Genomic DNA, 15,897 nt, shown 5'->3' with positions numbered 1-15,897 from the left:
AGAGACTTGCTTGGGCGAAGAAACACGAGCAATGGACATTAGACTGGTGGAAATCTGTCCTTTGGTCTGTTGCGTCCAAATTTGATATTTTTGGTTCCAACTGTCTTGTCTTTGTGAGACGCAGAGTATGTGAACAGATGATCTCTGCATGTGTAGTTCCCACTGTAAAGCATGGAGGAGGAGGTGTGATGGTGTGGGGTGCTTGGCTTGTTACACTGTCTGTGATTTATTTAGGATTCAAGGCACACTTAAACAGCATGGCTACCATAGCATTCTGCAGCGATACGCCATCTCATCTTAATTTGTTTTTCAACAGTACAATGAAACAACACACCTCTAGACCGTGTAAGGGCTATTTGACCAATAAGGAGAGTGATGGAGTGCTGCATCAGATGACCTGTTCTCCACAATCACCTGACTTGAACATAAATGAGATGGTTTGGGATGAGTTGGACCGCAGAGTGAAGGAAAAGCAGCCAACAAGTGCTCAGCATACGTGGGAACTCCTTCAAGAGTTTCCAACTCCTGTTGGAAAAGCATTCCAGGTGAAGCTGGTTGAAGGAATTCCAAGAGTGTGCCAAGCTGTCATTAGGGCAAAGGGTGACTTCTTTGAAGAATCGAAAATCTAAAATATATTTTGATTTGTTTAACACTTTTTTGGTTACTACATGATTCCATATGTGTTAGTTCATAGTTTGATGTTTTCACTATTATTCTACAATGTAGAAAATAGTAAAAATAAAGAAAAACCCTTGAATGAGTAGGTGTGTACAAACTTTTGACTGGTACTGTATGTGTCTGCATAGCCGCAACTCAAGACCTGTACCTATGCCTTTTGCTAATTCAACTTTTAAACTGGGAAAGGTTTACTTTGAATGGGGGATGACTCAACCCTACCAATCTCTAATCTAAGTGGAAGAAAGGTTAGGTCAATGTAAATCTAACAAGACCAAGAAAATATTGCAAGACTCCAGATGAGCGCACATAGAATTCCATTCTCTAATCTGTCAGTCAAAGTTTAACAGGCAACGAGGATCAGCTGAATTAACTATTAATTCCACCATTTTATCTGCTAATTGTGGCCAATATTCTGCTTTTCATTTTCAATTGCAGTAAAGTACATCACTGTCATGTTGAAAATATCGACACAAACCCATACATGATGTTGCTACAGTATTAATACTGTACATGGCCAATACAATGTTGGAGGAAAGCCTTTCTAAGGTTTGAACTAGACCAACTGGTTGCCAGTGATGGGTTAATGTAATGTGAAACCGGTGCAATCTGGTTAAGTCTAATGTGTCAATGAGGTGATAACAGATGTACTCAAGAAATACCTGACAATGGATAAGTAGGTCTACACGTTATTCTTTGCTTCACAAACAGCACTGAAGAAAAATGCTATGTCTATGTGTAGCCTAACGCAAGGCTACCCTAGATGGATGTCACCGTAGATAAAAAAAAAACATCTATGGATGTCACCTTCAAAATGATTCATTCAACCACATAAGTACAGAAAAACATATGCATGGCAAAATAGAATGTAGGTCAGAAATGGTATAAAGGCAGCAAGGTAGGTATATAGGTGGTCATAAAAGCTTAAACTTGGTAGCCTTTTCATGGTCGTGGGCTGAGGCTGGGTTGTCGGCTATATTCCGGTAAACTACTCAAGAAGACACTATTAGACCGAAAAGGTAGGGGTGCACAAAGACTCACTGGACCGCGTCAATAATAATCGCTCTCTTTCGGTCAGAACGTGGGACGTTTCAGAAGGGAGCTCTCCATGTGATTGATTCAGTGAGTTTCTTCATCAGCGGCAGGCAAGGCAGCTGCAGTTCCCCTCATAAACACACTCATATAGCCAGTGTGCAAGAAGGAGCAAGGACGTCCCTTTTCGCAAGCAAACCGGAGATGCCAAGCGTGTGCACTTAATATAATAGTCTGCCATTGCAAGATAACTTAATTTCCTTGAGTCTTATTGTCGTTTTTGAAAGATTCCAATCGCCGGACAGGTAATTATGAGCACAGACGAAAACCCTGCTGCCGGGTTTACTATGTTGTAGGACGATAACGGGGCTCTCCACTAGAAATGGTGCTGAAACCTGCCTTTGATGAACAGGGAAGTGGTTCTGTATCACCGCGATCATTTCCATGGTGCGTTCACAAATGCAACGCCTTTATTCATCGGTTATCGGTTGAAATTCACGGATCATCTAAATGCATATGCTATTCTTGCAATTGGCTACATACAATAAAAAGGCATGGTTATTGTGCATGAAAGAACACCGTAGGTTACAGGAACCGTACGAACATTGATGGTTGGTTGACAAAACATTTGGAATCGTAAAAAGATACATTCTGTCGGCTATTGGAAGATGGAAGTTTTCATATATAGTACCAGTGGCAGGTATATAGTTTCATAACCGAAGAATTATGAGGAGGATTATTGTGTGTTTTGGTCATCATCCTTCACCTCTGTGCTACTCCAGAGAAATTTGGAGACCTCAAAAAAATAGTTTTGGTTTTAAGTGTCGGTGAAACATTTTTTACTTTGAGTAGCCTACCAATAAGAACACACGTTGCTTCATGATTTGCATTATCCCTAAACAGAAATGATCACATTTTATGTTTTAGGCAAAAAAGATGCATACTAATTGTGTACAGGACAAGTGTGACCATATTGCCATTCGTGCTCGTGACAAACGGTACGTGCATGATTGTGCGTGCCTCTGTATTTATGTTCGAGGTCTGGTAGCCTATATTTTACTGGTCCTTGGTGTCCTTCATATTCAATTACTGATATCAATGGATTCTTATGGAAATATTGCTGAATCTTGTTTTTAACAGTTTCCTCAGTGTAACGGGTTTCGGTCAAGACAAGTTACAAGTTTCAGTGGGAAACTTAACACTGACCGCTTTTCTTTTTTACTTTAGATCTGGCAACAAAGGACTATTTCTCCTGCTGGAGACCGCGAGGATAAAGAAGGCAGGAATTTAAAGCCATTATCATGGATTTTGTTATGAAGCAAGCTTTGGGAGGTAAGTGTACCTTACGCTACTATGGGGTCCGTTAAAACGACTGAAACAACTTTGTTCATATTGGTTAATGGGTTTTTGGGGATAAACAGCTAGCACGCTATACTGTTACCTTTATCACGTGTATAATCTGGCAATGTGCACTTGGAATAATAGCTATACCAGTTGATAATTGAAGGCGAGATATGTTTCATGGTGAAATTTGAGCATGGTAATTTATATATTTAGAATATTTGGATGTTTATTGATAGATTATGTAAAATGGATCACAACATTTTGAATAAACACTGTTTTGGTTATGCGCAATTGCGCACTGCCACTCCAACAGTTAGTCCTTTTTTGCGCGCTCTTGCATTTCAGTATCTGAAGACGACGCATTGCACATGTTATAAAGCCCGAACCCTTAAAGAGCTATTTACTCTACCACGAAGGTGAGCTGGAGCATAATGGTAGAACAAGTTGTCTTTCCTATAAACGAATACAGTGCTATCCTACCTGTAGCCTTCCAGTGAGCACCATAACAAAACACCAGTTTGGCAGTGTAACTGATTGTTGCCGATCATAATTAATGTGCAGTACAGTACATCTTGACTTTTTGCTCCACTGCTCCTCATCTTGACATGCTGACTACACATTTTCCAGCTGCAAAAGCCTAACCAACGCAAATTCAATCTTCAACAATTTCATTAGTGCACATTAAATATGCATGATTTTCTTTTGATAATTGTTTGATTAACATATAGAGTAATGCATTTTTTCATAAATGTAACAAATTGATCCCACTGTATCATCAATATGCTAATCAATCTAGTGGATGGTGAAGTAAGTGTCTTGTACGGAGAGGTGCTAAACCTAGAGATAGACTGTAATAGAGTAATCCCCTCACACACACACACCCTTGTCACTTGCCGCCCCCCAAAACGTGACTTACCATTTGCATCCCCATTACTCGTGTCATCAGTGGCTTTTTACAGCCGTGTGTTCTGAGTCACGATGATGGAAATGCGGGAGAACCAACCCTGGCTGAGTCGGGACAGCAGGGGGCTCAAAGGAGGGATGGGATTCGTTTCATTTAACAGATAACACTAAAAACAAATGGTTCTTTATAGGCCCAAATTAGGGTTATTTGGCTTGTAACCATAGTGGGTCCCTTTTTGGTGCTCACAAGATTCTAAATGGAAACTGTGTGGTGCTATAAAGAACCATTTTCTAAGGTTCTATAAATAACCATTAAAGGGGCAGTGCAGTCAAAACCGTAATTTTCCTGTTTTAAAAAAAGAAGAAGATATTTCCATACTATGAGGTCGAAATAACACCGAAATTGCTAAAATGATGATAATGCCCTTTTAGTGTAAGAGCTTTTTGAAGAAAAAAAAAAACGCCTGGAATTTCAGCCTGTTCAGGTGGAATGGAGTTTTTGGCCCACAGCATGACATCACAATCGGATTTTTCCTGACCAATGACCAGTCATCTTGTATTTGTATACGTTTCCTCTTACTTTGAAGGGGTAAGTGGGGTAGGCTCTAGATTCTAGATGATCCTATCCGCCAATAAGGGCTAAATATATTTACATTTGTATCAACACACCCAAATGATCAGACTGAGCATTTCAATGGCAAAAAGAGGCTCAGGGAAATAAATGATTAAAATTATGAAAAATATATTTTTATGAAATAAACACACTCAGTGATGATTTAAAAATAAAAATACTGCATGGGGGCTTCCGCTATGGTTACAACCCTTTTTGGGGCTATATAGAACCCTTTTTATGGTTCTTTTAGAACCTTTATGGAGAATAGTTCTATAAAGAGCCTTTCTCAATCTCAAAGGTTCTACTCCCTATATACTGAGTGTACAAAACATTAGGAACACCTGCTCTTTCCACGACATAGACTGACCAGGAGAATCCAGGTCAAAGCTATAATCCCTTATTGATGTCACCTCAATTGATGTCACCACATCAATCAGTGTAGATGAAGGGGAGGAGACAGGTTAAAAAATATATATTTTTAGTGACAATTGAGACATGGATTGTGTATACATAAAGCCATGTTATTTTTAATCATTCTTTTTATTTGTTATTCCCTGTGCCAAAATGTACATTTTGTGTATATAAAACGACCCGTAAGTAAGCATTTCATTGTTAGTCTACACCTGTTTTCTACGAAGAATATGACAAATAACATTTGATTTGATCTTTATAGATTCTTTTGAAGAACCATACAGGTTTGTTTTATTCTGTAAGCCATATTATATTGTTAAATTTCCTTAAGCGTTATCATTGTGCTAATTGACAAGTTGAATCAAGTGAGCTACCTCTGGAATAGCTGGGGGTCCCTGAGGAGAGAATTGAGAACCACCGATTTAGTCATCCATTCTTTCACAAAACACCGTCACTGAACATAGTCATATATAACATGTAATGGCATATCACAACAGATTAGATAAACTGGAAGGACACTCTCACTCACGGTTGCACGAAAAAGATGTGAGCAAACCACACCACAAAATATTTGAATGAGAAGCTGCTAAAAGAGCAATGAACCCTTTTGTGAACTGCAAAGAACCATTGAAGAGCTGAAAGGGTTCTTTGAGTCATTATGGTTCCACATAGAACCATCACCCTTCCCAAAGAAGCCTTGTCGGGGCCCCTGGTCCGGTACACAGCTACATCGATAAAGTAAAGTAGAATCCACTGTATGCAAAGGGATTTCACACTTGAGGAAATTGAGCAGTGGTGCCAAGGTCCTAACCTTCAGCAGTTTGGAGACATGTTCTTCGTTATTACTTTCCTACATATATGGGAAATGAGTGAGGAAGAAGATTGCCCTTTGGTTGATGAAGTTAGTCTTGTTTCCCCCTCATAATAGCCTTGTATTGTGTCTACCTGATTATTCTCAAGACACATGTTCATGTTTTTAAATGTAGGTAAATAGTAAAATCTTTTGTCTTTAATGTCTTTTTTATTATTTGTCGGACCCCAGTAAGACTATCTGTCGCCATGGGGAACCTAATAAATCAAATAAAAAATAAATCAAATAAATAGTGATGAGATTTTCAGCCTTTGTTCAAAATACAGGCGTTTACATCATCAGGCCTCCCAAGTAGACATTGATCAGTATTACTGTAGATAATACAGCTGGGACTGAGCTGATATGATGGCGAGGTGAGCCCTGGGGTGGGCAAAATATTTAGTGGCACAAGGTCACCTAGAAGGGGAGGGAGGACGCAAAGGGCCCCAATCCTGGAGTAGTCAGTGGGACGTGAGAGTGACCTCCTGCCCTTCACTGTCTGTAGCATCAGCTGGAATCCACTAGGGAGTGTGGAGTGTACTCACACAACAGGGACACTTGAAAATATGCTAAATGTATTAAACACACACAGAGCTAGATTTTCACACGCATGCCATTTGTACGCTCTTAGAAACTCAACCACACACACACACACACACACACACACACACACACACACACACACACACACACACACACACACACACACACACACACACACACACACACACACACACACACACACACCCCACCCCCACCCCCAAAATATATATGTGGACCCACATGCGGTAAACCTCTTCCTCTCCAACATCAGCCACAACATCAACCACACCCCAAGCAGCCCCTTTCCCCCTACCCTTACCCACCTTCTCCCTCTCCTCTCCTCTCCTCTCTTCCCTTCCGTCTCTGGGTCTCTGGGTGCAGCCACGTGGAAATAGCCCAGTCCTGTCCCTCTCTTCTAATGAGGCTGACATGTGGCATGTCCTTGTGAGCGCCACGCATGGGCTCCACTGACTGCCATCCTTCACTAGAAGGCTAAGGGACACAGCGCAAGACAGCTATGGTAGCCTAGCACCCATAGTATTGTCTGGCTAGAAAAGCAGGAAGGCGATCTAAACGCAAATTACTTATTGTATAGGCATCTGCCCTTTTGGGATCCACTGCTATCTAGGCTCAGTCTAAGGGATAGAGCGAGACATAGTCCCTATAAATCTATAGCTACAATAGTGTAGTATAGAATGTACTGGGTGGAAGAAAAACACAGCAATCTCTAAATGATTGATGCATTGGCATCTGCCCTCATCAATCCTGTGAGGCCTGTCCTTGGCATGTTCCGTTAAGCTCACTGTGTGTGTCCTTTGCTCATGAAATAATAATGACAGATTCCTTCCACCTGAGGGCTTTTCTCAGCTGTAGTGGGAGAGTGGGAGATTGACCAATGACCGCTGGAGGTAAATCCCCAAGAGGGGTGCACTGCAGACTGCTGTCAATCAAAGCTCCTAATCTGGATTCCTGGTGTGAAAAACTGGTTGTTTGGATTAGTTAGTGAATGAACCCTGAATTATACATCTAAGTAAATAAAATGAGGAAGTCATGCATTAATTAGATAATGGAGAAACACAATAGCTGTGGCATTATTATAATTGCCGTCAGTACAATCATCACCACCATTATCATTATTACAATAATCCCAACCCACGCTCAGCCGACCGTGAAGTCAAATAAGGGTTTCTTACCATAACGACAGTACAATAGCAAAACTGCTTCCTTAGCTTCCGTGCGGCTAATTATCTTTCCCAAATGGGTTATTTTTCTTTTATCAGGGAGTGGGAATCAAAACAGTCTACCTGCGACTCCGGGGAGTCGATTGTGTGTGTGTGCTGCATAAGCGCTGCCGCTTATTGATTTATGTGCTGACCTAGAAACGGCTAATAGTGTGTGCTTAGCCGGCGCAATTTTTTACTATTTAATGAGACTGTTTGTCTGTAACCGGGAGGTGAGCAACAGTATCACAGGAGGGGTGGCAGAATCAATACAGCATCCATGACGAGCTAGCAAGGAGTGGATCCGCCTGCTGTGGGTTCAATGGAGAGATAAGATGGAGAGGTTGGGTTACTGGGAGATAATGGACTTAGGTAACGCTTTTATTGGGCACTAACAAGCAGGTGCCTCAGCAAATGGTGACATCATCCTTTAATAGTGAATGTGTCCCTTTTTAATGTGCATCCGCTTCTGTCAACAGGAGGCTTTCTGATGTAGCGCGTCTGCTCTCTATGAGGAGTGATACAGTGGAGGCTGCTGAGGGAACGACGGCTTATAATAATGGCTGGAACGGAGTGAATGGAATGGCATCAAACACATGGAAACCACGCATTTGAAGTATTTGATACCATTTCACCGATTCCGCTCCAGCCATTACCACGAGCCCGTTCTCCCCAATTAAGGTGCCACTAACCTCCTGTGACAGCAGCATCAGGAAGAAATAGCTGCGGAAATGAAAGAGAGATACTGTGTGAAAAGGAAATGGATAAATGGATTAATTTGCTCTGAATTTAATTTCTTTATGGCTCACAGAGTTTTACCTCCTCTCACACACTCACTCACTCACTCACACCATGTACACAACAGGCTGAGGCAGATGTGTTGGGTTCTTTAGGGGTCAGCAGCTGTACATTCTCCTCCTGGACAGCCCACTTGGCAGTGCCGGCCCTTCTTGGCTCTTGGCTCCTAATAGTAGCAATTACGATTGGGATTGTGCTGTGGTCCCCTCGTTCCATCCTGGGGCCCTGGTGCAGAGAGAAAACAACTGCCACAGCAGACCCGTATGGGTGCACGCACACACGCACACACACGCGCACACACACACACACACACACACACACACACACACACACACACACACACACACACACACACACACACACACACACACACACACACACACACACTTAGAAAAAAGGGTTGAAAAATGGTTTTTCAGTTGTCCCCATAGGAAAACTCTTTTTGGTTCCAGGTAGAACCCTTTTTGGTTCCAGCTAGAACCCTTGTGGGTTCCATGGAGAACCCTCTGTGGGAAGGGTTCTACCTGGAAACCAAAAGGGTTCTACCTGGAACAAAAAAGCGTTCTTCTAAGGGTTCTCCTACGGGGACAACGGAAGAATCCTTTTAGGTTATAGATAGCAGAGTGTAGAAACAGAGACACAGAGAAACACACACACGCGCGCGCACACACACAACAAACCAAGAAAGGCACTATAACAATGCCATTTTTCACATGCACAGAAAAAGTTAAACATACACAAACAAATACCAGACACACATACACACATTACTCTGGTTCATATGCACGTCACAGATGGGCTTACTCTCCTCTGGTGCGTCTGAGTGTGCCGTGAGGGAGTGACTCATTTGTTTGGCCTGGATGTTTGCTCCTATATTACACAGTAGCGCTTTGTCTACCATCTTTTTGCGTTTACGGCAATTTAACACAAAAAGCTCAGACTTCAGTTTTGAATCTGTTTCAGTGAGAAAAACATACAAACCTTTTTCACACAGTTACAACAGTTACAACAGGGTTAGGTATGGATTCACTGTTATCAACTGTTAGTCCTGATTTCATACAGTTACATATTTTTGGTTTTGGGAACCAATTTACCAGTTTTTTTGAAGCCATAGTGTTTTTGTCTCATTTGAATCTGCTTGACATTTCATTAAGTTCACTTTATCATCATCAACAATTGCCTAACATTGCCCGTAAAAAAAATTCATTTTTGACGATGCTTTCATTGCTTTGAAATGCAAAGTTCAGAATCAACGAAGGGGAATTAATATAATTGTACCATTGGTTTACAGCAGTGCACTATTGTTGAAAATAACAGAACTGTCTTTTTTTGTTACTAATCTTGTCATTATTTATTTATTGGAATCAATTCATCTTCATTTTATCTCTGACAAAAATGTTCTTTATGGTCACATAGTATTTAAGTTCTGTTTATGCTCTTGGCGATTTAAATCGTTTGACCTAATTGAGCAAAATTTCTTCCACAAAAATAGACACCCACAATGTTGGGCCTCGCTTCCGTTCCGAATATTGAAAGTTCACAGTTAAGCGAAAAGTGAAAAGTTCATTCAAGAGACTTCAAAAGCTAGTATCTGGTATGATTATATAAAGGAACCACTGCCGTCAAAAATAGGCCTGTGACGTTGGCTGTTAGATAACCTCACATTTTCAGCTCGGGTCTCCATACAGTATGCTACCCTGCACCACCCATAGAGACTATTGCGTTACTGGCAGGCAGTGTGCTAAGGTCTTCTGGCCAGAGCATCGATTATCCTTGCTGTGTCTCCTTGACCAGCTTCCAAAATGGCCACCTCTTTCGTATGTCATCTTGGCAGAAATCCCTATCTCCCCATAGCAGGCTTAAGCCTTCGAAATTGAAAATGTGAGACGTGGTTCCCTTAAGGTTATAGGACATTCAGGTCTCTCCATGCATTCACTTTCCCCTTACCTTCCTCCCTGCTCCTTTCCTGTACTTAACTCAAACATATAGGCTAATCAGTTATGTCAATCCAGACTCACTTGAAGGTCTATTAAACAGCCTGGCCCTGTTTGGTGTGCTAGGCCATTTATTATGTACACTTCTGGTGTCTGGTTCCCATTGTGTGTGTGTGTGTGTGTGTGTGTGTGTGTGTGTGTGTGTGTGTGTGTGTGTGTGTGTGTGTGTGTGTGTGTGTGTGTGTGTGTGTGTGTGTGTGTGTGTGTGTGTGTGTGTGTGTGTGTGTGTGTGTGTGTGTGAGAGAGAGTGAGAGAAGGAGGGACAGATAAAGGGGGTGAATATGTGCAAGATGTAAGCTCAAGCAGAATGCTTTTGTGAATCCTTAGTCATAACAGTCCACCCACAGCTTGCATTTTCACCCTCACAAATGGATGACCAAGTGAAATTGGCAACTGCAATTGTGGTGTTACAGTCTAGCATGTGTTTGCTATAACCAAATAAAATTGCTGAAATCAAGATTTGCAATGGAGAGTTGGCCTCGCGGAGCAATTTTCATCAGGATTTCCCTCAAATATTTTATTCAGTAGGGAACCCAAGGTTCAGATGAAGGTCAATGAGTCTATTAGCCAATTAATCGACTAATTACCATAGCCTGTACAATTCAATCCACCAATTGCTCTGCTCATGAGTCTTTATAGTGCATTCTACATGTATCTCCATATGGTGCCCTGTGGGCGTTCTACTTCCAGCAATGTGCCTGGCTGGTCATTTGTGTGCTGAGCAGCTCTTTGGCCCCATAGCATTGAAGGCTTGGGGAGAGGGACATGTGGACTGGGCTGGGTTCCGCCGATGGAGGCCAGAGTGGCCATAGCAATGCCCTGGTCTCTGCTGATAATGTCGGAGGCTGCGTCACGCGCCATCTGTCCAAGGGAGATTCCTCTCCTTCCTTGCTCCTGAAAAAGGAGGGGGAAAATGACCGGATAGCATTTTCATTGTGGATGGCTCAGTTGGCCATCAACTGTAGTGAATGGGAGGGTCTGTTTCGAATGACCTAGGAGTTAGTTGTATAGGGAGTGGGGATCATTGAGGAAATTGGATTTTGTTTTGGGGGATATGCTGACTTTAGCATTCATCCCTCCAGGGCTCAGTCACAGGTATGATTCATCCGTCTCGTTGTAGAAATCTGAGCAGATTAGGTGCTGTCTCTCGAGTCAAAACTCGCCCGTTTCCATAACCAGCTCCTCCCCGTCGCTTGAGAGACGTGCTGTTGGATTGGGCGTGATGGATGCATCCCGCAACCTGTTTATGTGCCAGCCAGTTCCTATCATGCATGGTAAACAATTTGGAGGCCCTACTGTGTTTCTTTAACGGAATGTGATGAAAATATGAAAATGAGCCCTTCTGCCTTCCACGCCTCAGACTCACTTGATCAAATATGCCCTTCAACGAATCTGCTCTCTGAGAATCATATGCTCTCAAAGAGGGGGAGAGAGCTACTTACTCTTGGTGGTATTTATCAAAATGCCAGTCCACCTATGATCACCATCGGCCGTGTGTGTGAACGACAGATTCATTCACAGGCGTTTGTTTGAAGTTGAGCTCAAATTCGGAAGGGATTACCTTTGAATATTCAGACTGTTGTTTTTATAGCATTTCAGAGCTGGAACTATTAGTTGAATAGGATAAGAAATTGCTTGTGGCAACGTTGATGATAGTAGCGTTCCAAGAGAGTGGAATTGCTACGCTCCAAGGATGGAGGTGGCCATCTTTCTATAGACTGCATTCTAATTTATTTTTTTTCCAGGGACGGATGTGGCTGTTGTTGTGTGGCCTGAATTGTGCGATAGCACAAAGCATGTTTATCCTAGGCGTCCAATTTAGAAATAGACTTCTTTATTGTTGTGTACAGCTTACTACTATTTGGCCATCACTACTATCTGTCCACCAACTATCTCTCCACCAATATTTCGAGATTAATAGCGGTGCTACATCTTTGAGTTGAATGTCTTCCAGCTGCATTTGTGTCTTTCAACAAGTACCTTTATTACGGTGTACTCTCCAGAAATGTGGGCGAGTAAGAAAAGACTTGCCGTGGGCGAGTGTAGGGACCTCTGCTGACCTGCTGAAGCTTGATGGATTCTCTAAAGCTCTCTGGCTGAAAGCATTGCCGGGCATTGATATGTTTTATTCACATCTCCATCTCAACCAAAAATACAAGTTAATGAAATAAAAGAATAGGATTAAGCCAGTGGCACATATCTAGTATTCACACCCCTTGACTTCTTTCATATTTTGTTGTGCTACAGCCTCAATGTAAAATTGATTAAATGTAGTTTTTGTATCAGTGGCCTACACAGAATACCCCATAATATCAAAGTGGAATTATATTTTTAGATATTTTTACTAATTAATTGAAAATTAAACCTGAAATGTCTTGAGTCAATAAGTATTCAACCCATTTGTTACGGCACGCCTAAATAAGTTCAGGAGTAAAAATGTGCTTAACAAGTCATAATAAGTTGCATGGACTCTGCAATAATAGTGTTAAACATGAATGACTACCTCATCTCTGTACCTTACACATACAATTATCAGTAAGGTCCCTCGGTCGAGCAGTGAATTTCAAACACAGAGACCAAGGAGGTTTTCCAATGCCTTGCAAAGAAGTTTAGCTATTGGTCACTGCAAAGATACAGGTGTCCTTCCTAACTCAGTTGCCGGAGAGGAAGGAAACCGCTCATGGATTTCAATATGAGGTCAATGGTGACTTTAAAACAGTTAATGGCTGTGATAGGAGGAAACTGAGGATGGATCAACAACATTGTAGTTACTCCACAATACTGACCTAATTGACAGAGTGAAAAGAATGAAGCCTGTACAGAATACAAATATTCCAAAACATGCATCCTGTTTGCAACAAGGCACTAAAGTAATACTGCAATTAACTTCTTGTCCTGAATACAAAGTGTTATGTTTTGGGAAAATCCAATATGACACATTACTGAGTACCACTCTTCATATTTTGAAGCATAGTGGTGGCTGCATCATATTACGGGTATGCTTGTATTCATTAAGGACTGGGGAGTTTTTTCAGGATAAAAAAGAAACGGAATAGAGCTAATCACAGGAAAAAATCCTAGAGGAACACCTAGTTCAATCTTCTTTTCACCCGTCACGTCCTGACCAGTATAGAGTATATTTGGGTTATTGTAGTTTGGTCAGGACGTGGCAGAGGGGAGTTGATGTATGTTTATGGGGTTTGTCACTGGTCGATGTCTGTGGTTCTATGTTTAGTTAATTGGGATTGGACTCCCAATTGAAGGCAGGTGTGTTGAGTTGCCTTTGATTGGGAGTCCTATATAGTAGGGTGTGTTTGTCTTTGTGTTTCGTGGGTAGTTGTTTGTGAGCACTGCTTTTGTTTAGCCTGCTACACTGTCCTTGTCGTGAGTATTGTTTATTGTTTTTTCCTGTGGATGCTTTGCTCGTGTTTTTATTAAAAAGATGAGTATCCACATTCCCGCTGCGTATTGGTCCTCCCTTCAACACAACAACATTATCTGTGACATCACCACACACTGGGAGATGAATTCACCTTTTAGCAGGACAATAACCTAAAACACAAGGCCAAATCTACACTGGAGACGCTTATCAAGAAGACCGTGAATGTTCCTGAGTTTTGACTTAAATCTATGGCAAGACCTGAAAATGGTTGTCTAGCAATGAGCAAACCAATTTGAGAGCTTGGAGAATTTTTTTAATAATAATGGGCAAATATTGCACAATCCAGGTGTGGAAAGCTCTTAGAGACTTACCCAGAAAGACTCACAGCTGTAATCGCTGCCAAAGGTGCTTCTATGAAGTATTGATTCAGGGATGTGAATACTTACACTATGCAAATGAGATTTTTCTGTATTTCATTTATAATACATTTGCAAACATTTCTAAAAACATGTTTTTACTTTGCCATTATGGGGTATTGTGTGTAGATGGGTGAGAAAAAACTACTATTTCACCCATTTAGATTTCAGGCTGTAACTCAACAAAATGTGGAATAAGTAAATTGGTGTGAATACTTTATGAAGGCACTGTAACTATCCAAGCAGTAGAGATTTTGATATTTACATTTTGATATTTGTTTGCGTTGTTAACCAAACACAATTCAATATTACTTTTGTAAGACAATGTAATGTAATATGTACATTATTTATGTAATGTATTTATTCAACCTTAAAACGAGTAACACATCCATGGCCACATTTTGAGGTTACTGTAACAATAAATGCCTTCTTATGTAATCGTAGAAAGCGAGCATGTTCAGGTTTGCAGGACTGTAGAAATCTTACCAATTGCTGTAATAATCTGCACAGGATCTCAAACGGCATTGATGACTTGCACCATGAACTTTAATATATTCTCAACTGCAGTTCAGGTCATTTGGTTCTGCTATAAGATGAAGCACAGTGATAACACATTAAGTTGTTGTATTGATAAACAAAATATCTGACGTTGTATTCCCTTTTGAACGTTGTTATGCTTTTAGATGGTTGAAAGCATAGTGATAAGTCAACAAATCTTTGGCTGTCTTTTTGAGTGGGTGAAAATTGGTTGGAATCTCATTGATCAGCGTATCTACCAAATATTACCCAATTCTCCACGTTGAAATGACGTGGTGTACCCAGTAGGTTGTGATGCCGATCGGTTCATTTTCAAGGCTCAAAGGGTATTTGCTGCTGTTGTTGTGGCTTTCACTTCTGAAAATAGTTCAGCAAATCCCTCTCTAATGCAAATGAAGGGAAAGGGCTGTACGGTGTCATCTTTTGATGTACTGGCTTGAGGCCAAAGAAAATTAGATGCTTTTGAAGACAATGTTCTCAGCTTAACACTCACTGTATAGCATGTGAAAAACAAATATGTTGACTAGGAAACCCTGCAGGATGATAAGGTGTAAACACTCTCTGGAAGAGTCTGTGCCATTACAAAGGGAGATACTCCTCAAAACCATACAGATGTGGGATCGTAATTTGATCACTCTTTTGTTGCTGAGAATTTTCCTGCATCGCAGGAAATGCAAACTTGTATTGTATTTTAGTTTTAAAAGCTTCTATTGTTTGTAATTTCCACTTTGAAATTTCAGACTTGATTTACCCTAATGAAAAAAATGTAGCAGCCCTTATAAAAATGTCCATTAATTATAATCCACATAATAATTCACATTTCCTGTTGCTGCAAGACTATTTTCCTGCTGTAGCAAACTGGCACAAATTAAGATCCTACATCTGTAAAATATTCACCATCGGACACAAAGGAACAATAATTAGTTAGCGGATGTGAATTGGAAGGCAAATGCTACCCTTGCTTCAATTTGGGAATGGTTAATTGTGCCAGTGACTTGGGATGCAAAGTCGATGGAATTGGCCACTTACATCCTGGCAATGAGTCACAGAAACCTGTCCAAAATTAGATCTGTTTTAGCACAGACTGGAGATAAAAATAACAAATCAGATCACTTCATCAATTGGATTGAAATTGCAGCCGCAAGTTGTTGACAGGTTATAAGTGGGCCTACTTGTGAC

The 15,897-nt window shown here is 41.0% G+C and overlaps 1 protein-coding gene across 2 annotated transcripts in view; it reads left to right on the top strand.

Annotated features, from left to right (window-relative positions):
• The first annotated feature begins 1,732 nt into the window (after positions 1–1,732).
• The window catches only part of LOC123744640 (complexin-1), a 38,547-nt gene continuing 24,382 nt past the window's right edge, over positions 1,733–15,897 (top strand). Inside the window, exons 1-2 of one of the 2 annotated variants that reach the window (XM_045723885.2) lie at positions 1,733–2,012; positions 2,935–3,039. In XM_045723885.2, the coding sequence (XP_045579841.1) occupies positions 3,009–3,039 (31 nt within the window). In that variant the 5' untranslated portion in view covers positions 1,733–2,012; positions 2,935–3,008. Of the gene's footprint in view, positions 2,013–2,253; positions 2,706–2,934; positions 3,040–15,897 lie in introns of those variants that run through there. The other variant, XM_082955885.1, reaches the window with a different exon arrangement.

The sequence above is a fragment of the Salmo salar genome, chromosome 09 (assembly GCF_965601325.2).
Source record: "Salmo salar chromosome 09, fSalSal1, whole genome shotgun sequence".
Classification (NCBI taxonomy): domain Eukaryota; kingdom Metazoa; phylum Chordata; class Actinopteri; order Salmoniformes; family Salmonidae; genus Salmo; species Salmo salar.
This window is presented reverse-complemented; position numbering and strand designations above follow the sequence as displayed.